Genomic DNA, 27,705 nt, shown 5'->3' on the forward strand with positions numbered 1-27,705 from the left:
ACTAAAAGTTGGCTTAATACAACTCTGAAACTCGACTATGCGGAAGAAAAATGCTGCTTTTAACCTTCTTAATTTAAATGAAAAAGTTTCCTTACATTGTCAAATCTTTATCTGTCCCTATATTTTTGAGTAGTTTATGTTTAACACAGTATTGTACTGTATTTGCTTTTTTTGGTCTCTGCTGCTGCCTGCTTGCATACTTCCAGTTCCAAATGAGGTGTGGGGTTGACCGGTCAGTTCGTAACTCCGGTGTTCATAATTCTGAGGTTCTACAGTAGAAAAAAAAAAAAAGACAACCCCACCTTCTGCTCCTGGACACACAACTTCCCGCAGTCCAGCCACCAAGATTGGAGCTGAACAATCCCCCCCAGAACTGAGCTACTTTAACTCTCCTACTGCTCTGCTTGCTCAGGGAAGCAGCGGGTACAGGGCTAGGGGGAAGAGGACCAGACTGCAAAGGAAAGGGGAAATGCACACAGAAGGGAGAGAGAAAGGATAACTGAGGAAACATGGAGGGAGTTTCATAGCTGACCAGGAGGCAGGACATTGGTTGGGAATCAGATTTGCTTGGTGGGGGGAGAACAGAAGGCTGCAGTCTGCACTGGGGGGGGGGGGGGGGAGGCAGCGCTGCACACCTTTCTTTAGGGACTCCCTCTGGTCAGTGAATTCACAGCAAGCACTGGCTGTGAAGGGAGTCATGCTCCACCACCTGCGGCCAGAGGGGACGTGAAGGAGGCACGAGAGAGCCGAGGATCCTGGGAGAAAACCCCCTACCACAACAAGAAGCGAGGTCTCACACAGACCTACCTACAGGACAAACACAGACAAAGGGAACAGCAACAGTGAGAGCGGGGGGGAGAGGCAGCACAAGTGGCAAGCAGGAGGATGCGAACGAAACCCATCGAAGGGGAGGTCCAGGAAAGGAAGAAATGAAAGGGAATGGCTTCATGTTAGTAAGCCTAGGGGAGCAGTTCTTGGAGGGCGGTTTTAGCTCTGAGACTAATTCTTAGGAACCAAAAGGCACTCCGCAATCCCTTGGAAGTATCTTTGTGATGGGGAGCAGGGGAGGGAGAGAAGGCAAACCACACCCTACACAGCAATTACATTCTCCACTCCATTACACAGAGCCACAAAGTGCTTAAAATATTACATACCAAAATCACTCCACCCTCCAAACAGCAGCCTTGAGGGAGGTGTGCCAGCCCGTCTGCACCAGCCACACCGGGCAGGGCAAAAGCAGAACAACGTATGGCAACAAAGCCAGCAGTGGGAAGAAAATACCAATTTCCTACGGTTTCGTTGAGGCCGGTCACTTGGGCTAAGCTTTCCCACTATCCCAAACAGCCCCCTGGATGCCAAGTACCCCCCAAGTGCTCAGGACTGCATTCAGCGAGCCCCAGGGCCCTGCTGGGGCACCCCGTGGGTCCGGACTCAGAGGAAAGCGTGCCTCCAGCTGAATCAGCCCTTCTTTCTGCAGACGCTGCCGAGACCCAACCCTGCTTAGCTAGGAGATCCAAGAAGAGCCAAGCGCAAGGAGCTGACTTTGGGCACCCTGCTTGACTGATGTGTTGGGAGGTAGACTTGGACACTGGATGGACTCCCTGCCTAACCCGGTCCTCCCAGAGCTGATCCTCGGCTAGCAAGCTTCTCACTGGCAACAGGTCCAAGCCTTTCCTGAGCTGAAGAGAGACATACGGTAGATGTTGTACTAGGACATCTATTTTGAGTCGCCTAAGCTGGAAGTGCCTGTCGCAATACTGCACTTCCCAATCCAGGCAAATAATACGACAGGCCACAGTATGGGAAGACATTGGCTATGCCGAGACTCTCCCATCCACAAGGAATTTTGCAGAAGGCTGAAACAAAGGAATCGCTTTTCTAGAAGCCCAATCTGTGTTGTGGCCGTGTTTAGGAGCTCTGGTCATGGACCAGGACCCACTGTGCTAGGAGCTGTACAAACCTGGCAGCAGCACAGATCACAGAATGCTAGATGTGCATCCAGAGCACTGTGCAATGCAAAACCCGCCAGCATTAGCTTCCCTGTCCAGACAGTCACTGGCCATTCTATGCCCACTGTACTAATGGCAAACCTCTCTTTCCCGGTGGCAAGGGTGGCCCCCAGGACTAGCACCGTCCTGCCCCTGCTCGCACTTTAACGCCCTGAATTCCAGGGAGAAACAGAAGCTCCCCAGGAGGCAGCTCTCTGTTCATACGTCTTCCAATTTCTAGTTTGGAGGAGAAAATTAGCGGAAAGGCTAAATGAAAAGCTGCCAGCCCTCAGGACAAACAGCAATTCAAACCAGCACCCTGAATCGCTGCTTCACATCTCCTCCGTGCACCCAGGCTCCTGCTTTGCCAATCTTCCCCAGCAACACCTACCTGAAGGGAATGCTGGCTGCCCAGCCAGATGGGCCCCTGGCTGATCACACAAACAGCTAGGGCGGACACATCGGAGAAGTGCGGCGCATATGAAGGGAATCCCTGGCTGTCAGAGTTTTGAAGGAGATGACAGAGTGGGTACTGAATGGAAAAGGTTCAGGTCTGGCCTGACAGGTGAGGGCAAAGCCCAGCATGTCCTGCCGCAGGAGAGGGGTGGGTTGCAGAACCGCCATAGCGAAACACAATGTGTTTCACAGTGTTGCAGGAGGGGACAGTCGGAACAGTACTCGACGGACTGGCAAATGGGAAGTCAGCAACCTGCCAAAGGGTTTATTGAGCTCTTTGGGGCAGAGAGTGTCCCTTTGCTCAGTGTCTAAGCTCCTGGCAGAGTGGGGCCCAGGCCGTTGACCGGGGCTCCGCAGCAGGTGACAAAAGTATCACGCTTCCTGAGTACTGGGGAGGAGGATGGGAACAGCATGGAAGGGATCCTGTTGTACCTCAAAGGGTTAATCCTCCCCCCCTCCCCCCCACTCTTCCATTGAGGGCATGCGTCTGCGGGAGAGAAGAACGATTATCTGGTCTGTCCCCACGCCCCGCCCCCGTCACACACCACCATCCCACACAATGTCCCCATTGCTCAGCTCCCTTGTGGCCCAGGCCTTGGAAGAGACGAATGCGTGGACATGGGTGTAAGTTTAGTACTAAGAGACGTCCTTTGCTTATTAAGCAATCCTAGATCTTAAGGCAAGAGGGACCATCAGGATCACCTAGTCTGGCCTCTGGAATAGCACAGGCCAACCGCCAGAGAAATTCCCTGCGTGCTTCCTGCATCAGGCCCAGAACGTCAGGCTGTGCTAGCTCTTCTCTTTCAGAAAGTCGTCCCCTTCTGGTGTAAAGGCTCCTCGGTGCTGGAGAACTCACCCCATGACCTGGGAAGCCACGTCGATGGTTAATTACCATCTCACGGATTAAACAAATTGCATCTTAGTTCCAGTTTGAATTAGTCAAGCAAACAGATGACACATGGGAAAAGTGTGATACATTCTGGGTACAGCGCACACCACGCTCATTAGCGTTCCAAGGGCTGACAGAACACACTTTGGAAATGAAGTAACATCAGAAAGAGATCTGTGTGTAGTTAAAACAACCGTATTTTTATTAACTATGGTTTTGCATATTCTTAAAGATGGACCACAGCTGTATTAAGAGATATTGAGAGGAATGGGAAAGTATATGGTTTAACTAGGAAAGGCTGAACGGTAGAGTGAAACCTACACAGAAGCAGACTGAAACCTTTCTAGAGAAGGAACACGTCTGGACACAGGACAGGGCTGCATTTTACATACAGCCAAATGGGATTTTTTTTAAACACATGCAGTACGTGAAAAATGATCGCAACTTGGCCTCTGTGCAACCTTCAAACAGACACGCATTCTGCGTATTGGAGTCATTCTGCAATTTGAAAGACACACGGACTATATTAATGGCATAGCAGGGAGCTCAGCTTGTGTAATGTGAAATGGGCTTTGGGGGAGGTGGAGAATACCCTTCCCACAGACCTGTTTGAAAATAGTCAACTCCCGGCACAATCTGATCCATTCCAAAGGCCAAAACGTTTGCTTTTCAGCACTAGATTCTGGGAATAAGTCATCTCTGGCAGGGATGTTGATTACCCAGTCTCTGGGGAGGGGGTGAAGTACACTGCAGACAGAAGTCACCCCAAGCCTTCCTTCACTTGGCAGGCTGAATTTTAACAAGGAGACCAGGACAGCGCTGGATCAGACAGAGCTGTGGGATGGTGTGATGTGCAAACACCAGCTATGGCACACATGCCCAATAGTGCACTGTCCAGGGACAGAGAAGACTCAAGCCCCAGCACCCTCTGCTTTGCCAGCTGATGTTTGGAGGGATGGGAATTCATTTTTGTTCTTTCAGGAGAGCATGAATTTTACAGACATTTTGCAGTGTATTTCGGTTTGGGACATAAAATTAGACCCAATCAAAGATTACATCATCTTTCAAACTGATCTTTGTTTAATCAATTGTGTGTCATCTTGAGTCCCTGCTAACTGAAATCAGAAGTTGAAATAGAGACTAATTCAATTTGGTGCTCAAAAAAAATACTGTCACAACAGAGGTAACTGGACAGAGTCTCAGAGTGGATTAGATTAACGTTGTAATTAGTGTTCATTTATCCCTCTGATAAAGTGACACACACACACACACGCTCCTCTGCATGCTGTCCTTGTATAACTGCATTCGCAAGCTGTCCGAGTCATGGTCCACACTTGGACCCTCTCCGCTAGGCTCTGTAAGAGTCCTGCTTTGTCGAGCGTAGTGAGCAGTCTGCTGAGTACATTGTTTCACTCAGCTGCTAGAGATGGGTCACCCCGCCCAAGGGCTCAGCTCACTGCTCCCGAGGGCCCAGCTGCACAGAAGGAGATGCACGGCACTGCTCAGGTGCCTCTGAAGCACTGGGGAGAAGGAGGAGGACAGCACAGAATGGGCCTTGCTGCAGTTTTCAGAAAAAGCATGGTCCTGCCAAACACAGCCATCCCCAGCTGCAGGGGGACAGCAGCCCCCCCAAACCCTTCCCCACCTCCCACCCGGCCCAGAGCACCTGCCCCAAATGGGGTGATACTCAGTGCTAAGAGCCCAGGTGCAGACACCAGGTGTACAGTTATAAAAGCATGTTAGCATCCGATCTCATAGGTCTCTTCAACAACGATACCCAAGCCCGACAGATCCATTCAGCCATTTGCCCCTGCAAGGGCACACAGGCCTCAGCCACCAATTCCTGCCGCCGGGTAGCCCCTCAGAAGAGGCACAGAACCTGGTGGATGAGACACCAGGCTGCCCTCAGACAGCCCCCAGCGCAGATCAGTGAAACCACCAAAACAGGGGTGAGTCCCTCTGCGGCTACCCAGACCGACAGCAACCATGTCCGTTTCACTCTGCTGCCTCTTGGCAAAGCTCTGAGCAGCCGCACGTGCTGGGCCGACGCGTGGGAGAAGAGCGAGGCTGGGAGAGGTAAAGCAGTAGAGATGCCCCACTCGCAACAGCTAGAAGAACAGGCCAGGGGCCCCGCAGCAGGGAGGGCCCCTTTCCGTGCCAAGAAGAGCACAGATCCTTCCCCCCCCCTCCACCTCTCCCCAGCCAGAAAGAAGGTCCTTAGATGGTTGTGGGGTGAGGGAGGACAGAGGTGGCGTTCTGCCTTCTAGCAGCCAGTGATTACACAGGGATTGTGGGGGAAGCTTCAGCACGCACCGGACATCTACTACCCAGAATCGGACATGACCCATGGAGCCCCTGAGCAGCACCTGGGGACAGCAGCCTAGCAGCAATCCCAGTAGTTGCCTCTTTTCCAAACAGCAGGGGCCAGACACGCTCTGGCTAGGGAGTGTCCTGCAGCCATGACAGCACCGTGATACTGAACTCTCCTTTATAAAGCTGCCTTCCAGCCCTCTGCTAAGGACCGAATGGGACACGCTGACCGAGCAACTTTTACCAACGTGTTCTGCCAGAAACTGGATCCCCCCCTTCTTTAACTAATTGCTTAGCCCTGATCCTGCAAAATCTGATGCACCCAGCAGGGTCATGGCTTCAAGCAAGTCACTGGCAGGATTTGAGCCTTTCAACATTTTATTGCATTGTGAAGTTTTCCATTTTGAGCCATTAACAGTCCTAGCCAAGTTCAGACCCAGACTGTGCCCAGCCCTTATACAGGAGCACAGGGAACTCCCCTGTTACACCCCATCCCTTGCATGCCCTGCTAAGAGTCAGGCACAACTGCAGTCCCTACTCAAGAGAGTGCAAGGGCTGGTCCCTGTGTACTGGTATGAGGATGCCCAGCACCTCAAAAAGGGGTCGAGAGGCAGCCATCCTTCTACCTTTCCCTCCCTCCATCTTTCTTCCCACCAGCCCGAAGGGCAGATCTGCCCCTGGAAGAGTGCGCTGTACCCCAGGAAGGAATGTAGAGCAGATGCACTCCCTCCTATACATCAAAGAGCTTCATAGAGCAGACCAGATCCCACTGCTCCTCTGGACTGCTGCACCTCACAGTGATCCCAGCACGCAGCTGGCTGGCCCTTGGTTTCTGAGGGCTGCATTGTGCCTTTATGGATCTTCTCTTTAGAAAATGTCCACCGACACTAATACGCACTCCAAACGCCAACCACTAACAACAGACATTATAATCGGACGTCTGGACTTTTAGTAACTGCATTGTAATTCTTTCCTTTTATGAAGCTATCTTCCCCGAAGTATTTGACAGAGATCCCATGACACTCCCTGACCCAACATCTTAATATGAGTGTCCATGAAATGCATTAGAAGGGTCTTCCAAGTAAAGCACTGTATCCATTAAACTGCACATCCCTGGGGAAGTGAAAGCAAATCTAGAGTAAGTAAAGGGCATAAATGCAGAACAAGCAGGATCACTGAATGCATTTAGGGCTTTGCTGCCCAAGGTCTTTGTTCAGTCTTAACCACAGATCTGACCATAAGACAACAAATGAAGAATCAATTATATAGTTCTGTCCTGCTGTTTAACACGTTAAATGATGCTATCAAGGCTATTGCCTACCCACTTGTGACATAATTAAAACAGCAGGCTCATTCCACAAGAATAAAGGAAGACAATGTTGGGGTTTTATTAAACCTTGTTTTTATCCCTGGCAATGGAAAGGAATACAATTATGCCTTGGATAACAAATCTAGCCAATTTGTTCATCCAAAACATGCAGTGCCCACAGCTTCAACGGCTACAGGCTGAATTTTTGGTTGAAATCTCAGGCGAACATTGACATGAAATGTTTTTCAAATAGAGCCAGAATTAATCATGTGACACTAACAGAGAAAACAGTAATTTGCCAAGAAGAGAAGTAGCTAACGCCACGAGCATGTCCCCAGCTAACCTTTGCACGGCTCAGGACAGCAATTCTGAACAATGGCAGGACCTCAGTTTCCTTTTAAAGTCTGACAAGTGGCTTATGTTCAAACTACTATTCTCTTTCTGATAATACCTTGGAGTGGAAGAACCACGGTGGTGTAGCTATAGGAAGCCCAAACTCCAAGGCAAGCCGGGCAATACTTCAGCAAGGGAATATTTTTAAAAGCTTTCCTCTCTAAAAACTAGTAAATATTTTTCATGGAAAATATCAGTTATCCTTTTTGCCAAATTTTGACACTAAATTCAATCACTGACGTGTGAAAACAGGGATCTCAATGCAACTGGAACTGCGGAATCACCTCCAACACCTCACAAAGCTTATTATTCATTTTACAGTGGTTCCGGGAGGCCCCAGTCAGGACCAGCGCCTCCTAATGCTAGGTGCTGAAAGAAACCTCTTCTAAAAATAAAGATTAGCTAGGCCACCACAAGGAACGGAGTCCAAAAAGTGGCTTAGGTTTCCTGAGGAACTGGGTAGCCAAGGTCCCACCCTAGAACATGGAAGAGAGCTCACGATTAGACGAAGAGAGTTCACGGGACCCTGAGTCAGAAGAACATTCACTGAAGACAGCCCATAACCATTTCTCTCCAATCTGAGTGGCTGGGAACTAACATCAGTTGCTGCCAGGAGAACAAGCAAATTTGCTCCGTAACAGGAACATTTTGGTTTCCGCAGCATCAGTCTTAAAACTCGGGCCACGAAGGGATTTTTTCCCCATTTACAGACGTTAGCATGAAGACTGAGCTAAACAACAAGCCTGGCAAAGAATGTGCTTTTTGGGACACTATCTGGAAAGCAAGTGTTGAACCAGATGAGAGCTGCGTCTACCACTGGACAGTGCGTTGGATCGGGCAAACTAGTGACGGCTAAGGTTCACTGTCTTATCTCGCTGCTGTTGCAGACTAAGTGCTTGGAGGACTACGCGGTACTGTAAGGAAAATTCGCTTGTTTACAACCAAACTCTGTTTGTCAGGTACATGATCAAAGTTATTGTCACTAAAGAACATAATCATTCTCCTGCTTGAGCTCTGGCGCTACTTAATACAATTAAAACAGTTAGCTTATTTCTGACAGAAGGCTGGGACTCTGGGGGAAAACTTATTTCTCCAGATAATCTGTCTTTCTTTCAGTCTATTTAAGAACTGGAGCTCCATTCTGAGAAGCTAAGGTTACAAGAAGTCTCTGCTCATTACTAACCCACGTGTCTTCTCTTCCCTATCTTGAGCAGCATGAAACCCAAAGATTTTAGGTCCCTGCCTGGCAAGGTGCTCTGCTTGGATAGACCTGTGCCCACAAAGAGCCTTCCTTAACTACAGCCAGGGTCCATGCAGCACTGGTACCTTGGTTAACAGTAGTTAGATACACTCGGTTGGTCACACACCTATCACTCATGGACATGGGAAACACACATAACGTTAAGATTTCCATTTCATCTGTTTTACATTGTTCGGAATCTTTTTATCCATGAATTTCCATCTTTTGTTTGGTTTCAGAGGAACAGCCGTGTTAGTCTGTATTCGCAAAAAGAAAAGGAGTACTTGTGGCACCTTAGAGACTAACCAATTTATTCGAGCATGAGCTTTCGTGAGCCACAGCTCACTTCATGATGAAGTGAGCTGTGGCTCACGAAAGCTCATGCTCGAATAAATTGGTTAGTCTCTAAGGTGCCACAAGTACTCCTCATCTTTTGTTTGTGGTTTTTTTAAGCAAGTAGCTCTGAAATATCTTTAAAGCCTGGGAAGGTAACTTGGATACTTGGGAGAAGTCAACGGATGTGTTTGGGACAGGTAAAGGAAATAAAGGCAGGTTTTGCCTCAGTTTGCAGACTTCTGCGATCTGGGATCAAGCAGTGCTTGAAACAAATCAGAGTACTTTTCGTTTTAAGCCAGTTCTCTGTATCAGCTGAAATCTCATTCATCTCTGTCAATTGTAACATGCTCTTTCACCTGTCAGTCACCACAGCCAACCTAACAACTTCACGGAGGAATTCAGCACTGAACATTTCACAAACAACAACAAAGACTGGAGTAAGAACGTGCTCTTTAACACGATACATTACAGCAGTTGCATACTATAAGTAACAGATCCTTGCACGCCGACACAGGACTCCAAAGCGAAATCTTTGAAAGCTTCCAACAAATAAGCCTTCTGGTTTTCCTCTAGGAATAAAGCATCAAGAAGCACGATGCTTAGATATTAAAGGGACATAATCCAACTGCAGTCAAAAGTCAGCGGAAAGGCTCCCACTGGCTTTCATAGGAGTTGAACCATTCCCTTAGGTAGCAGACAACAAATCAATGGTCCAATCCTGAAAGGTGCTGGGCAAGTCCTAAGAGATGCTGAGCATCTGATACTCCCACTGAATTTAATGGGAGCAGAGAGCTCAGCATTCACTTTGCTTGATTGGACTCCTGATTTGCAAGTATTTTTAACATCCTTGCAGTGTTCTAAACATCAACCTTATATACATCTCTACCCCAATATAACGAGGGTTCGCATACAACGTGGTAAAGCTCTGATACATTGCTCTCAGCAGTGTATTAAGGGTGCCGGGCCAGGGCCAAGGGGTTTGATAAGAGGCAGAGGGGGCGGTCAGGGGCTCCCCCCAGGATCTGGGAGGCAGCAGATGTGGGGGGGCACTTTTGGAGGCCCCGCAGTCCCAGAGTGGCCCAGGGGATTAGCGGGGGGCCAGGAGCAGCCCGCTCCGCTTCCCTCGCCCCGGCCCCAGCCGTGTCGCTCATGGGAGGGGGTTTGGGGGAAGGGGTTCCCCGCGCACTCACTGGTGGCGGGAAGCGGAGCGCCGCGGCTGGGAGGTGGCGGAGTGGAGCAGGCTGGGGCCACGTTGCTCCGCTTCCCGCCGCTGCCGGTGAGTGCCTGTCAGGGGGCGGGGGGTGTGGATAGGGGGCGGGGCAGTCAGGGAACAGGGAGCCTCTGGAGGGGGCGGTCAGGGAACAAGGAGGGCCAAAGCAAGTTCAATATAACACCGTCTCACCTACAATGCGGTGAGATTTTGTGTCTCCCGAGGACCCCGTTATATCGGGGTAGAGGGATATATGAACAGAATTGGCCTGCCAGTGCATCCACTATGGCAAACGCTATTTGGACCAAGACTACTGTAAAACACTCACTCACTCTCTCTCTCAAGAATTAGTAGCACATCCACACAAACTCATCGCCTGTTATCTCAGCTAATGCGCTCTGCAACACTGATGTAACAGTCTTGTCTTTTTCACGGATTATTTAAAACACAAAGTTTCTATGTAGGGCAAACATTTATATTTGTGAAGAAGTGAAAGCACTATAAACATGAAAGGGGGGAAAAAACGTACAAAACCCCCATGACATTTACACTGAAACTAAATGACCATTTATTCAATAGCAGTGAAAGCAAGAATGCATTCTACCCAATTCATCTAGAAAGCTTCCTAAGAAGATGGCTGAATAGATTTACAACAAAAACAAGAAGGGCCCATAACACCTTGACAGGACACTGAAAGCATTCTGCTTATAAACAATGCAATCACGGGTGATTTTCTGCACCTCTCTTCAAGTGTGCTATTTAAAAAAACAGGAGTATGGCCGTTTATACGAAAACAAGATGGCTGCTTCATATGGCTTTGGCTTCTCCTGCTGCTTCATTTCCCCAGGTGTTATAATCCTGCTTGGACTGCATCCAATGCCCACTGCGGAAATGAGAAGATCCCCATTGATTGCACTGGCATTGGATAGGGCCCTTTGTGACATTTGTTTAATGTACCGGTGAACTTACTGTACAAGACAGCATCTTAGCAACATGCCATAGGTCTCCATGCAAAAAGCCACTGAGATCAGAATTAAAGCTTCACCAGCCAGAGCCCAAGGATTGTCCGTCTGTCTGTGCTTTTATACTAAACTTGTTGCCATGGTATCATGGTGATATCTCAACACCCACAAGGCATACAGGCTACCCACCAAAGTCTCAGACAGACAGCAGATTGTGAATTCAGGTGGTGATTTATCTGTGCGTGCTTCAGATTATCCAAATATCCCAGGAGACAAGGATTTTATTCAGATAATCAGGAATTTAGGTAATCTAGAGGCATCAAGCAGCAGCGTGCCTCCCTTCCCTCGCAGTGGCCAGGGCTTTCCTATATGCAGAATTTGCACTCGTTAACCTAAAGTCGCTTTAGTTAAACAAGTTATGAAACTTGTGCGATTTCATATCGGGATAGTTAGACCAAGACAACCTTGTGTGTGGACACTTACCTGTAAGTCTACTGATCCAAGCCAACCTGATCTAAGCCCGTTTTAAACCACCACAAGAGCGCCCCACACAAAGTTGCATTGGCCTTGTCTGAGTTCTCTCCTGCAGAAAGCGCTGCAAGTTGCAACCTTCCTTCACTCACTTTATTCCTGAAGGTCTTAAATGTAGTTTCAAATACCTACGCAAGACTCAGTTTGATCTTCATACTTGCTTCAATGTGTTACGCAGCTGAAGGACCTTGGCTCAGCTAGGTTGAAGACCAGAGTAGTCATGTGTCAGACACCCCATATCAAATATCGATCTCATTGACACCTGCCTAGTGCCCATGTTCTTACCGCTCATTATCCTCTGGGCTTCGTAAGGTTCCATATAGCCAGTGTTTTCTCCTTTCACCGCTTTGTTCAGCTCGCTCTTGGCATCAAACGGATCCGAGTAGTCATCTGCTATCAAGACCTGAAATGAAGAAAATTATACTTTTATTGGAGAAGGGGTTTTTTTGGTTCTGTTTTGTTTTTTAATCTGGGACTCACAAGCTAAAACTAAGTGAAACTAAATCAGCAACAAGTGCTGGAAAGGGTGACATCTGCCCAGTGAAAGTGAGCACATAAGCTTCACAAGAGGCCTTAGCCAACCCCTTTTAGTATTGGAAGTAAGGCCCCGATTCAACGAAGCTCTTAAACATCTGGTTAACAGAAAGCACTTGCTTTAAGTGCTCTCCTCAAATCAAGGGGTCAGCGCTTGTATCTCTTCATTCAACCATGGACCTCTCACAAAAGCGGCTCTCCTCGGAGGAGTCTGACTCTCAGATCACCACCCAAGGAATAATGGGACAGTAGCAAATTAATGAGATCTGAATGCTTAACACAATTGAATCTACCACGGGGCTCCAATTTATCACAATACCTTCTCGGATTCTCCAGAATGCCTCTCTCCTTGTCACACATTTTCAGTACTTAAGATCATTTTTACGTGCTTTGTTAACTCTTGTGTTTATTTACTCAGTTGTAAACCACAAAACTGGTAAGGTACCTTATAATACCATCAAGCTACTTCCTAGGAAAAACACACACATCTTCTTCTCATCACATTGAATAAAACCTAAGCATGGTCCAGGCTTTGTTTCTAATTTGCCATTTAAAAAAAAAAGACCGTGAGGCCAAGCCCCTTCCTTGAGGCCGAGTTTCTCCACCTGACCCATAATTTTTATTCTTTATAAATACTGTAGAAGGCCACTCAATTTCCTGTCATAAATGCATGCGAAATTAGATGGCAAGAAAGTAAACTGAAATTAAGCAAATGCAAGCATCACCCCTTTCTTCCTTGATGGATGGGCGCAGGTGTAATTGGGTACTGTGTTACCTAGGTCCTGCTGCCTTTCCACCCATTCCCACCCCTTGCTGGCTGCCTCCAACATAGCCACCTGTTAAATGGGGGCTGGAGGCCACAGCAGCCATTCAGCGGCGGGCAGCTGGTGGCCACATGGCGAGGGCAGGAGCCCACGGATGAATTAAAAAAATCTACAGTGCTGTAACTTTGCACAGCGCTTTACAGAGACAAGGGAAAAGGCCCACGCTGCCCCAAAGAGCTTCCCATCTACATCAGCCTGATGCTGAAAAGGGAGGGAGTGGACAAGGCAGGCATAGGGAAGAAGGAAAGACCAAGGAAGAAGAACTAAAGAGAAGGCAAGCTGCATTGTACCGCAGACACACTTGCATTCCCCAGTAGCTTGGACACTGGGAACAGGGCGGGGCGGAGCAGACAGGGCGTAGAAAAGCAGTAGAGATTGAAGTGAGGATGAAGCCAGCGATGAATGGAAATGAATGCGTCTGGCACCAGGTGAGCTGGATTTAAAGTTCCAGGCTTCAGACGCCACCTGGGTGAAACCACCCAGGCAAGGGCGGAGTCAGAGACAGCAGTCACCACAGCGAGGGGACTGATGGGCAGGGACTGAGCCACACGCAGGCCCAGAGGGTGAGGGTGAGGAGGCTGAAGGGAGGGAGTGTGGGACATGGCAAAAAGACCAATTTTAGTTCGCAGGGACTGAGGAGGAGATGGTTACAGACAGTACTCTACGCAAGAGCGCCACTGCGAATGGCTGCGTGAACTTCCCCATTTAACGTAAGGAGCCCCATTATGGCCAACGGGGCACCTCATCTGCTTAAGCACTTTGCCAGATTAGGACCTGTGCATGAATCCAGCACAAGCACCCGCACTCCCGTCCCCCCATGTGAGAGGTGGCCGATGGCAACTGGGTCGCCATCGTTTTTTCCAGGTAGTCTTTGAGCATATGAGGGCAGGATTCAACGAGCTTGAGGAACCCCAAAGCATCCTCTGACAAATCCTACCAAAAGCCCTACAGCCTAGCAATCGTATGGGTTTGTTTTGTGTGTGTCTGTGCGCACACGCAGGGGGGATTCACAATGCATTAACGCATAGCACTCCCATGGTCAAGAATCATGGCCTGAGTCCCTGCATGTCACACAGGAGAGAGAGAGTCGCTTACAATAAAGGAGAGGAGTCGCTGTCTGACAGCGCACACTATAAGCCAGGGTATTTGTAACTCGTACTTTTAAAAAAAGAGCTTTTGCCTGGTGTCATCCCTCCAGGCACAAAGTTAATTATTGCAGTTCTAAATTACTTCTCTTGGCTGTTTTACGTATAAACCTACGGTGCCCGCTTTCCACCTATAAATTAAAGATATTTGAGGGTCTGGGTAAACTGAAAACCACTAAGACGACAAAGCAAATCAGGAGGGAGAAAGAGCAATCTTTTGTTTCACCTAACAATGAAATGAACGGCTTGTTATTGCAGATACAGTTAACTCAATGAAAAATGCGACATCTTCAGTAATGTATGCATGAGCTGTAATCAGCAGGGCTGTCAGAGCAGTGTCAGCGGCTGTGTGCGCTCAACACAAAGACAACAATGTGCATCATGCAGCAGTAATTCCTCCCAGTAACAAGGGCATATTTATCTGTAAAAGCCCTACAGCTGAAACACCATCCATTTACTTTCCCTGACACCACTTTGTCAAGAGCTGATGGATAGTATCTTGGGCTCCCTGCTGTCCCCCTATTCCAGATACTGACACTGTAATAGCTGCCTTTCTTTAAAATAACTGAACTAAAATGACATGAAACAGAAAAATAGCCTCACAAGGACAATGTGCTTTATTTGCTATTTCTTCTTCTCTATTTGCCGAAAAGCATTAAGGGAAAAATTAGACATATAATGCTGTCCAGCAGGAGAATGTCAAATGTTGATTTGGTTTAAAAGCACGACGGTAACATATTCAAGTGCTCCAGGTACCAGACACCACCACAGGGACTGAAATGATGAACCTGCTTTATAGGACGAGACCTAATCAAAGATGCAGCAAACAGATCTGAATGTACAGAGCCTTATTCCCATGTGTATCCTTGTAGAGATTCACACAGGCACATGGTATGTGGATTTGTCCGCAGGATCAAGCTCATGATTTGTTAACAGTTCTGTCTCCAGCATTCTGCAAGCAGGGGAAAACCCTGTAAGAGATCCGTGGACTTTTCCCCCTCAAGCGGAAAAATGATTATGTCGTCTGGATGGTGGAAGTGCTGGGCTATTCATCATAATCTAGAAATCAATATGTGAAATAAAACATGGCGTATAAAATGCGTAAACACAGAGGGCTGCAGAAGTAACAAGATAATGCAGTGTTCACTTGGACAGACACAGGGACCAGCTCTTTCTAAAACACTATCTGTATTTTCTTATTAAAATTAGATCTCTAGCTCCATGCTGTCAGAGAGACCCCAGCTGCCTGCATTACTATTTCAGTTTAAATTAGAATTTACAAATTCTCAGCCTAGATAAAGCAGCTGGCCTATGCTGACATATGGTTTCTTTTATACTTGCTGACAGTTGCAAATCCTCACAGTTTCTAAGAAGTTTGGAGATTTTTTTTAAAGCAGTTTGTTAAAGCCCTACGTTGCTTTTATTTGGAACCTTTTTCCAGATTAAGGCCAAAAGGAGAAGAATTCTCTAACGCTTCCAAATGCTTAATTATTTTTGCATAAATGCATTTAAGTAATTTACATAGCACACCTATCAGACCCATCCCCCCCCCCCCCCCCCAGTGCCACTGTAATGGAAATAACTTCGACAACAGGAGCGGTTTGCATTGGGATAGCATCCAGCAGCCCCAGCCAGTTGCCGGCCCCCCACCGTGCTAGCCACTGTGCACACAATGGCCACTGTCAAAAGACAGGATACTGCGCTAGATAGACCTTTGGTCTGGCCCAATGTGGCTGTTCTTATGATCTAAAAAATGCTTCTTGCCACAGGCAGTGTAAGTAACTTTCCCTCCCTGCCCATCACACGCCTCCAGACCCTTCTTAGGGGGTGGGTTGATTGAGGGACAGCCCAAGAGGGTAAGCTCTGTAGCATGGCCAACCAGATCCCAGAGAGTCAGCATCCTGCCCTGCCAGTTGTCTCTTGACACACAAAAATCTAGGGGCCCATCAGCCCTAGCATCCAAGGAGATCTCTAAGAGAAGGCAGGCTCAGCTACAAGGCCACCCCCTCCATTTATAGGCTGAATCCAACAGCTAGCCGTTGTTATCTGAAGTGAACTGGAAGCCAGTGCAGACTGCAGGACACAAGTGTCAGATACTGCATGCATAAACCACTAAGAAAGCGAACAGCAGCACTCAGGACTAGCTGCAGTTTCCCTCCAATCTTCATGCAGCTCTGACCACGCGCACGGCACTAGTCCAACCTAGAAACCGCAAAAGGATAGGGAGCTGGACACAACCCTTGCCACCGCAGCAATCACAGTCCCCTGACTAACCACTGCCATCTGAACCGCCAGACGTAGCAGCGGGGTCAACAGACCCCTGAACTGGAAGCCTTAAAAAAAAAAAAAGAGAGACAGACCAGGCTTCTGCCTTCTGGGGTCAGTCTGGTTCCTCTCACAGGAGATACTTTCAGCTTACAGTGTAAGTCACCCAGGGAACAATGAGAAGCAACAGCCCACAAAGACTGTGGGGAGAAGGTAGGAGAGAGTCATCACCAACACACAACAAAATCCACCCTTAATCGTATTTATCCTCACGCTTTGTAATAAGGCTTCAGCATTCATCTTCCAGGAATATATTCTTTTCCATCTTCAGTTCCTCAGTAAGAGGTTAGCTAGGGACTGGCCTAGGGCAGCTGGCCTAGGGCAGCAGTTCACAATCTGTGGGTCGAGAACCACTGGTGGTTAATGAATCGCTTGCTTATGGGCCTGCAGAGAACTGGCTGGTTCCATGTTTCAAGCTATTACATTACAGTAAAAAGACAGCTAAATTCACACTAACACCTTCCATATTAGCAATGGGAGAATGTTGTCCACATGACTGGGGAATGAGAGAATAGAGGTGGCTCATGAGACAATCCCTCTGTTAACAGAGGGACGGTTGACTCCACACTACAAAAAGTTGAAAGCCCCTGGTCTAAATAAACTAGCACTGTTTAGTGCTCTGTTCTGCGTGTGTCCAACCATTTGCTATGTGTAACCATCAAGAAGGGATTCAGCAAGGGAGAATAACTGTACCATAGACAGTGCTGTGTTCAACATGCTCACTGAAGAAAACGATTTTCTGCTCTCCGTGCATCTAGTGATGCTAGCCAGAAAATAAATCAGGAGGGAGCACACTCAAAAGGAACATAGTCGGGTCTCAATGCATAAAAGGCTGCAAAAGGATCGTCAAAGACGCCAACAACATAAAGGGATCATGAAGTTTAATTAGCTCTCCCAGCAGAACTCCGACCACTCAACCTACCAAGAACATCAGTTGCCCTATGGGTCGGTCAATTGATTGTCACCATCTCAGTTTCAGACAGCATCAGCTTAAGAGCAACTCACAGAGGTAAGTAACTTTACCAGCATGTGCCAGATGCTCCTCATAACCTGGTACAATGCTGGTGACATCACAGCTTCCATGGAAGCTCAAGGGAGCTGGCCTAGAGGGTTCTAGAATGTGTCTTAATATGACGTACTCTTCCCACCCAGTTTTTCTATTTTTTGAAGAACTCAGAGGCAGCTTACAGAATTTTTGGGGAGGAAAGGAATGATGGGCCAGTAGCTGGAGCACTAGCCTAGATTCTAAGAGACCCTGGTTCAATTCCTGCTCTGCTACAAACACCCTTTGTGACTGTATCTCTCTGGGCTCAGTTCCCTTTATCTATAAAATGGCCACAACAGCTCTTCCCTCCCTCCCTGGGGCCTTATGAAAGTAAATGCATTAAAGATTGTGAAGCACTCACACACTAGAGTGAGTGGGTCAGAGAAGTACCTGAGACAGACATTTTACACGGTTACAGAATAGTTCTGAGCACAAAGAAAGCAGCTTGAGACCAGAGATTTCCGCAATGCTACGAAAACAAAGAGATGTAAACGTATGTCCCCTGCACACTAAGGACAAGTCATCCTCACTCTAAGAAAGTGTGGCTAACTCGGGTATTTCCACTGTTTCTTGTTGCTGCATTTTCTTTCCAAGGATTTAATTTCAGTGGGGTGATCAGCATTTCATGCACATTAATTGGAGTCTTTCTGCATTTCAAGCAGTGCCTATTTCATATAAAAGCCTTGTAGGCGTGAATGCTCTCCTGTGCTATATGGCAAAAACTCCACACATGCCCTGTCACGTTATCTACTTATGGAATAACACACCCAATCACTTTGTTTGGGTGGGGGAGGATAGCTACTATCATGTTTTCCAGGTGCGTCGCCTAGTCAAGAGAAGCAAGACTCTCATTCTGAGTGCCTCCAAGAGTTCCGAGAGCCAGACTGGACCTGAGACATTTTCTGAAGTTCCACAAAATACCTTTTCTCTTTAAAACGCTAGCAGGAGATCATCTGCATGTTACAGAGCTCGCTACCCAATGCCTCCCTCTCCTCCTCTCCCCCCTCCCCACAGACACGTATGTGTCTACACACACACGTATGTGTTTAACTTCTAACAGATGCTTGCTTTATTCTGGTGCTCTCAGTAAGACAGCAGGGCCTCAGTTTCCACAAACTGGTAAAATGTATCCTTTCCCCCCTTCCAAATAACTGAATTTTGTTGATTACACTAATATCCCCAACTTTACTGAGAACCCACTTTAAATGGTTTTACAGGCATTTTTTGTGAGGAATATAAGTAAACATCTAAAAATATCTGAAAAAAATACGTAGGCCACTGAGCAATTTAGAATAGTCGAATATAGATTTCTAATTTTAAAGCAATTTACTGTACTATACATTTTAGAAAAATATGAAACTTGTAGTAAGTGTTTATATTTTGGATAATATAGTTTGAGAGAGGTTTCAGAGTAGCAAAAAGAAAAGGAGTACTTGTGGCACCTTAGAGACTAACAAATTTATTTGAGTATAAGCTTTCCACTTCATCAGATGCAACAAATCAATTTCTATCATGTGTGAAATTCAGCCAATTAACAGCATTTACACCGAAAAACAATACACTCATTACACTTACATAGAAGTTAAAAAATGCCAAATTTTGTTTTGCTTTCATTTGAAAACACTGAGTTGGCAGCAGAAGCTTTTGTGGGCTTTTTTTGTTTGTTTGGCAAGGCCCTCAGAGTCAAAACCAAAATTAAACCCAGTTGTTTCCAGCTGTGTTTCAACTGCTTCTTCAGCCACTGCAAAAGAGAGCATGTTCCTAACACAGTTTCTCATTGAAAGTCAAGATGTCCAAGGTAAGTCCAGCTGCAGTGGACAACTGCAGTAGCTATGGTACCCTGCACGGTACTCGGCAGTGAAGCAAGAAACTACATGGGCGTTTAGATGGTCATATATTTAAGCATGATGCATAAGGAGCATTGACACCTCTCTGCTCTCAGTTTGTCTGGCTGCAAACTCAACAGGACAGAAGTACATTGGACTATCACTGCCATCTTCATTGCCAGAAGAGCTAGAAATTTTAGAATGTGTGCGTGCATGCAACAGAGATTACAGCAAACTCAGCAGGATGAGCCCAATCCTGTGGGTTCTTTGAAAGTTTTATGCTTGTGGATTCCTCTTCTCTGGCAGAGAGGGAACTAACCAGAGGTCTGAGAGAAAGGGAGGGGAGTTTGAAATTGTCAGTCGGGTGGCTTATCCCCAAAGCAGCTACCAATATTACCACCAGATATTCTGCTTTCCAACCAGCGGTTGTTTACACCCACTTTCCATGCAACTTCTTTGGTCCTGTCCACATGAGCCCTGCCTTTGTTCAGAAATAGATTTTAAAGCTAGTTTTTAAATGGTTTCTGTAAACACGGTTATGCTAGCCAGTGCCGATGGGGATCTCGTCAAAATTAATTTTTAGGAACTGTTCCAGGCTAGGTCACTATCTAGCCTTGAGAATGGATTTTTCAAGCATTATGCCCCAAGCAAACCAGACCAGCATCACGAGAGCTTGCAGAAATCATTTTTAAGAGCTATGATTAAAAGTTTGCAAACGCAGGGGGAAACTGCAACATAATAAGACAAGCCTTGTTTTCTTCCGAGAATATACTGAATCCATTTTGTACAGAACTGAATTTCTTTTTACACTACCTTTTCTTTACAGCGGTTTGTTTTATTGATAAATTTTTTTTTGCTATCAGAAGCCATGGCACACTTGTTTCATCAGGTGATGTTTATTCAAATGACTGACAAATACAAAAGACCTTGCTTGAAGTCGATTAGTGAAAAAACTGATGACTGATTGCTGTGTGGCTAATACAGGCTTTAATCCAGACGCTGCCGAGAAAGTACATTTAACTTAAAGGGAACAGGCTCTCTGACTGTATACTAGCCTTCCCCCGTCTTCAAATTCTTGTTTACTAATACTCCAGTTGTAACTTTTGTAAACTAGGGATGGGGCCAATTCTCTTTATACTTTCAATTGTAAAGGGAACAATAAAAATGGTTAATTTGAAAAGAAGGAGGAGGAGAAAATAATAATGGCTACTAAAACGCAAACAAACATGGCCCAACATTCAAAGCAAGATGCCTTCAACTATTTACAGTCTTTTGATTAGCAAAGCAAACATCCCACCCAATCTATATGAATAAGTCTGGCCTCACATTTACTGCTTAATGGAAAGAAGCTGAATTTGCAAACCATCACAGAAGTTGGAGTACTAGACAATGAAAGTTTAAAGGCTGATTTAATTCTGCAGAATTCATTTAAATTTAGTTTATATATAAATGATTCACCTTCTCTTAACTATTAATCTTGTCATCTGCCAGAGGTAGTTTTAACAAGAAGCTCCTGGGTCTCAGTGCTAATCATGAAAGAATCTGAAAGATTCAATATAGTCAATATCAGTAAGGAATAGGGTGACCAGATGTCCCGATTTTATAGGGACAGTCCCAATATTTGAGACTTTCTTTTATGTAGGTACCTATTACCCCCCACCCTCTGTCCCGATTTTTCCACACTTTCTATCCGGTCACCCTAGTAAGGAAGCAATTCCGCATCCCTCTCGCCCAGTATAGCCAGTGCGGGAACTTCTACCTCTTTCTCACTGCAACGGGAGACTTTGATGAGACGTGCAAAATAATTACTGGGCTGTTGACTCGTGCTGACCTAGTTTTTCCAATTCAAAACCTTCATCTTATGTTTTCTTAAATTAACGTATTTACTAGTCTAGTTTGCCGTTAAAGGCAAGCCAAATATAGTACTAATGGAGTGGAATTTGGCCCAGTGCTGGGGAAAGTATACCAGACCTTTTTCATAAACTGAGGTTACAATGCTTAATAAGGCAGCAGTCCATGAGCAACAGCAACTCTTCATCTTTGCATTATTATTTATCGGGCCTAATCCTGCAACCGCTGAAATCAGTGGTAAAATTCCCAGTCACTTCTATGGTGCAGGATCAGTGCTTTAGTGAGGTTCAAGTTGACAGAAAAACAAGAGGATACAATGCATAACAATTTGAATGCAAGTCTAAAATTATGGGTCTAATAGTCAGTGCTCCATTAACGTGGAGTTCTCTTACTGGTAAGTGGGGAAGGATTTTTCTCAAAGGCCCATTATGACCACTTATAAAAAAAACAACACGTTATACAATCTGTAGGACGACCAAAACGGAAAATTATTCTAGGAGTTCTTAGCAAGTGGGTCTTATTCTAAAATTATCCATTTTTTCTGAAAGCCACAAAATCCGAAACTATCCATTTGGCTCGCTAACGTTTCATCCAGCATATTTTATTAAGGAAAGAGCACAAAACATTCAGCCCTTCAAGTGTATCTAATTGCTTTGCAATGAGGAAATTTACAAGAGGTGCAGCAAGTAGCATCCTAACAATAACAGGAATTGTTTACAGCGGCTCTAATGCACAGCTGAGCTTTTCCTTTTTCTGAATCCAAAGACCATCAAGGTCAGAAACCTGGAGGAGTTTCCTACCGATGCAGTTTCCTCGAACTGAAGTTTATCACAGTGCCCTGCATAAAAAAGGCATGTCACATGCAATGCCAGCTTCTGCCCCAGTCACAGAAGTACAAACAGGGCAGCGAAAGAGGGTGTGGCTGTGGATTTTGCTGCATTCTGCAGAATCTAATTATTATTTTTAAAGAGATGTTCGTAGCCATATTATGGAAATGAAAAAAGCAATGAAGTGTTTTGTTGCCTTCACAGAGGCTGAGACCCACCAAGATCCATGTGGCACTTAGTGCAGAGTCCTACAGATCACAGCCTGTCCTGCAGACAACTTCCCGGAGAAGCTGTGCTGCCGACAGCTCTCCTCCCTTCGCCATCCCTGGTGAAGGCGGCAGAGGAAGAAGCAGAGAAGTTACTACTGTTCCATGCACCAGTAACTCCAAAAGGAATTGCCACTGGAAATCCAAGCTGCTTGAAGAGGTGGCCTGGGGAAAACCCTGTTTTCCCATCTCAAGAGTCTCTGAATCCCAATGTATCTTCTCAAGAGGACTCTCTCTAGGAGACCCACTGAAAATACCTCTTCATCCTTCTCAGAAGCAAAGGCAAACAGCCAGATGAGATCCCAACCTTTCAGAAGACAGAAAAATCTAACTGCTTAGCAAGAAGAATAGAGAAGAAGGTACTTGCTCCCATCTCTGAAAGCTTTGCCTTCCTAGTGTCTCCAAACACAATTTCTGTTGCCTTGTATTTAAATGAATCCATGCACACGGGGAAGGACAGTGCCAACTCAGCATGACTCTGCCTTAGAACTGGTGTTCCTTGTCGATGGCATATTGGTACACAGCAATCCGGGCAGAACCATTTTTTATTTTGGCGAGTCACCCCAAGAGCAGCCCATTTTAAGGAAGGGTGTGAGGTGTTCCCAGCAAAGCACTAGCTTCTTACTTCAATGGAACAACCCATGTGCTCAAAGTTAAGTATGCCTGCAAGTGTTTTATTGGACCAGGGCCTTGAGGCCAATGAGAAATGGAAAACAGAAAAACAACTGAAGCAAACAATCACCCCAGGTCTGTCCCTTCACTGCAGCCCAAGGGGAACTTCCTCTCCAAGCGTTCTCAAGAGAGGAACCACCAAATTCTGATTCCAGCTTTACTGTCCATCACGTTACTTTGGAATTTCTCTGTCTCCACAAGTTGCCCTCATCTATGAAATAGGAACAAGGCTTGCTTTGCCTCCTTACAGGGGGGCTGAGAGAGTCTGCTATAGGGTGCGGGGCATTCTCCTGCTGCTAGGTCTGGTTCTGCCCCCAAGTTACAAGCAGGCTAACATACCCACTGTAACTGATCTTTTGACGTTAGCAAGCGGAGGACAAGTCACATTAGTCACATGAATGAACACTCAGATTCTTTCCTTACAAAACCTGGGGGAGCTTTCCATTCTAGATTACAGCAAGTGGATTAGTTTTAGCATGTAAGTCATTTAGACCAGTGTTTCAGATATCCTATCAGATTAGATCTGGAATAATCCTATCATCATTAATTACTGGATATCAGGTGGATTACAAAGGTTTATTACAGACTACGCTTCACATAATCCACCCTTCTGGTAAACTATGCCAAAAAAAGGTATTTGCTTTTAATCATTCACATAGAGTATTTTTTCCACTAAATACTCTTCCCATGTAACCTATCTAAACGCATTTATTCACTTGCAATAAAGCTCCCTTTTCAGGAGTCTATAAACAAAATCAATTAGTCTTGGCTGTAGCAGAATAGCACATGGAAAAAACCCACTGAATATGAGGTTTAAAAAAGTGAAACCACCTATAAATTCATCAACCAGTTTTGACTCAATAGTAGTTCGCTACTATGATTTAATGTTCTCTTTACAGTAATTTTAAGTGATATTCATATGTTCAAAGTATTTCTACAAAAAATCATAATTTCTGTTACTACATAGGTAACATGCATACTACCTAGGCTCAAATAAATTTGTTAGTCTCCAAGGTGCCACAAGTCCTCCTGTTCTTTTTGCGGATACAGACTAACACGGCTGCTACTCTGAAACCTGTCATTATGCAAGGCATTGAATTTAGCCGTATGGAGTGGAAATCATCAACTTCATGAAAAAACTCGTACAGACACAGACAGACATCATCTTCCTTTCCAAATGCAAACAGATGGACATCATACCAAAAGGACTGAAGGTAAAAAATCCATTACAATCTACATACCACACAGACTATGCTGACAGCTTGTGCCACATGCTCTCAAAGAAACTGCGGAACCACCTGATCAACATCCTCTACAGCAAACAGGGAAAGATTAAGAATGAGCTCTCAAAACTGGATACTCTCATAAAAAAAAACCAACCTTCCACACAAACTTCCTCGTGGCTGGACTTTACAAAAACTAGACAAACCATTTACAACACACTTTGCTTCTCTACAAAAGAAAAAGGACACTAAACTATCTAAACTACTACATGCCACAAGGGGTCACAACAGTGGTTCCCTTAACCCACCCAGCAATATTGTTAATCTATCCAGCTATACTCTTAGCCCAGCAGAAGAATCTGTCCTATCTCGGGGCCTCTCCTTCTGCCCCTCCACCCCCACGAATATGATACAGTTCTGTGGTGATCTAGAATCCTGTTTTCGACCTCTCCGACTCAAGGAATATTTCCAACACACCTCTGAACAGCATACTAACCCACAGAGACCTTCCTACCAACACTACCAAAAAAAGGATTCTGGGTGGACTCCTCCTGAAGGTTGAAACAGACTGGACTTCTACATAGCCTGTGCACGTCGGCGGAAGCACTGTGAAATTGTGGAAAAACAGCATCACTTGCTCCATAACCTCAGCCGTGCAGAACACAATGCCATCCACAGCCTCAGAAACAACTCTGACATCATAATCAAAAAGGCTGACAAAGGAGGTGCTGTCGTCGTCATAAATAGGTCGGAATACGAACAAGAGGCTGCTAGGCAGCTCTCCAACACCACTTTCTACAAGCCATTACCCTCTGATCCCACTGAGGGTTACCAAAAGAAACTACAGCATTTGCTCAAGAAACTCCCTGAAAAAGCACAAGAACAAATCCACACAGACACACCTCTAGAACTCCGAGCAGGGGTATTCTATCTGCTACCCAAGATCCATAAACCTGGAAATCCTGGGTGCCCCATCATCTCAGGCATTAGCACCCTGACAGCAGGACTGTCTGGCTATGTAGACTCCCTCCTCAGGCCCTACGCTACCAGCGCTCCCAGCTATCTTCGAGACACCATTGACTTCCTGAGGCAACCACAATCCAGAGGTGATCTTCCTGAAAACACCATCCTGGCCACTATGGATGTAGAAGCCCTCTACACCACATTCCACACAAAGATGGACTACAAGCCATCAGGAACAGTATCCTCGATAATGTCACAGCAACCCTGGTGGCTGAACTTTGCGACTTTGTCCTCACTCATAACTACTTCACATTTAGGGACAATGTATACCTTCAAATCAGCGGCACTGCTATGGGTACCCGCATGGCCCCACAATATGCCAACATTTTTGTGGCTGACTTAGAACAACGCTTCCTCAGCTCTTGTCCCCTAATGTTCCTACTCTACATTGATGACATCATCTGGACCCATGGAAAAGAAGCCTTGAGGAATTTCACCATGATTTCCATCCCACCACCAACCTCAGCCGGGACCAGTCAACAAAAGAGATCCACTTCCTGGACACTACAGTACTAATAAGCAATGGTCACATAAACACCGCTCTATACCAGAAACCTACTGACCGCTAGTCCTACCTACATGCCTCCAGCTTTCATCCAGACCATACCACATGATCCATTGTCTACAGCCAAACCCTACAATACAACCAACCCCTCAGACAGAGACAAACACCTACAAGATCTCTAGCAAGCGTTCTTACAACTACAATACCCACCTGCTGAAGTGAAGAAACAGTTTGACAGAGCCAGAAGAGTACCCAGAAGTCACCTACTACAGGACAGGCCCAACAAAGAAAGTAACAGAATGCCACTAGCCATCACCTTCAACCCTCAACTAAAACCTCTCCAACGCATCATCAAGGATCTACAACCTATCCTGAAGGACGACCCATCATTCTCACAGATCTTGGGAGACAGGCCAGTCCTTGCTTACAGACAGCCCCCCAACCTGAAGAAAATACTCACCAGCAACCACACAACAAAAACACTAACCCAGGAACCTATCATTGCAACAAAGCCCGTTGCCAACTGTGCCCACAAATCTATTCAGGGGACACCATCACAGGGCCTAATAACATCAGCCACACTATCAGAGGCTCGTTCACCTGCGCATCTACCAATGTGCTATATGCCATCATGTGCCAGCAATGCCCCTCTGCCATGTACATTGGTCAAACTGGACAGTCTCTACGTAAAAGAATAAATGGACACAAATCAGACGTCAAGAATTATAACATTCAAAAACCAGTCAGAGAACACTTCAATCTCTTTGGTCGCTCGATTACAGACCTAAAAGTCGCAATGCTTCAACAAAAAAACTTCAGAAACAGACTCCAACGAGAGACTGCTGAACTGGAATTAATTTGCAAACTGGACATCATTAAATTAGGCTTGAATAAAGACTGGGAGTGGATGGGTCATTACACAAAGTAAAACCATTTCCCCATGTTTATTTTTCCCCCCTACTGTTCCTCACACATTCTTGTCAACTGCTGGAAATGGCCCACCTTGATTATCACTACAAAAGGTTTTTTTCCCCTCTCCTGCTGGTAATAGCTCATCTTACCTGATCACTCTGGTTACAGTGTGTATGGTAACACCCATTGTTTCATGTTCTGTGTATATAAAATCATCCTACTGTATTTTCCACTGCATGCATCCGATTAAGTGAGCTGTAGCCCACGAAAGCTTACGCTCAAATAAATTTGTTAGTCTCCAAGGTGCCACAAGTCCTCCTGTTCTTTTTATTAAAAGCTAAGACTGACTACAAGGGGGGAAATTTTCAGCATATCTAGAGCAGAGTAACTAATGTGCTATAGTGAAGATAGAGACAGGAACAACTCTGCCTGGAGCGGCGCTTACGCGATGGCAGAGAGGCAAGCGAAGGTGTCAAACCCTCTGACGTCACTGAAGATGCATAAGGCACGTCAGTGGCACCCTTATACAATTCCGCTCCGTAACAGTAAAGTGGCAGGTAGGGCTCAGCGAAGGCAGAGGAGAGATTCTTCTTTTAAAAAGGAGAAATACATGAACTTAAGCTAGCTTTGAAAAAGTGCGTGTTAAACAAACTCTGATTTTCCACAACGTAATGTGAATTCCTCATTTTTCCAGACGTGTACGCTTACAAGGAAGCAGTCACAAGTCACAGCGGAAATAAGTGTTTGTAAAATGCCCATCTATGCACCAACATTTATTGCCTACTTTTTACAATGATGCAAAATTTCAACAAGTACCAAATTTCCCTCCTCAGCACCCAAGGGGTCTTCCTGTCTCGCTTCCCAAACAAACCTACAGGCAGCGGTTTCCTTTAAAACAGCCTGTCAATGTAACGCCATTAGCCCAGCTGCCTATGTAAAAATGCATCAGAAAGGTCTTCAGAATACAAGCACCGTTTTTCCAGCTTATAAAGGGGGCGTCAAGTTTTTAATTTAGGTGCTAAACTCAAAACCCTCATTTAGGCCAACCACCACATTGCCCCAGGTAGTGTTTTTCAAACCAGTACTTCCCCCAACTGCGAGAC

The 27,705-nt window shown here is 45.9% G+C and overlaps 1 protein-coding gene across 1 annotated transcript in view; it reads right to left on the reverse strand.

Annotated features, from left to right (window-relative positions):
• SHB (SH2 domain containing adaptor protein B) overlaps nt 1–27,705 on the reverse strand; it is a 146,569-nt gene that overhangs the window by 96,677 nt on the left and 22,187 nt on the right. Inside the window, exon 2 of the mRNA XM_048850381.2 lies at nt 11,910–12,027. Within this exon, the coding sequence (XP_048706338.1) occupies nt 11,910–12,027 (118 nt within the window). The remainder of the gene's footprint in view (nt 1–11,909; nt 12,028–27,705) is intronic.

This window comes from Caretta caretta, chromosome 5 (genome assembly GCF_965140235.1).
Source record: "Caretta caretta isolate rCarCar2 chromosome 5, rCarCar1.hap1, whole genome shotgun sequence".
In the NCBI taxonomy this organism is placed as follows: domain Eukaryota; kingdom Metazoa; phylum Chordata; order Testudines; family Cheloniidae; genus Caretta; species Caretta caretta.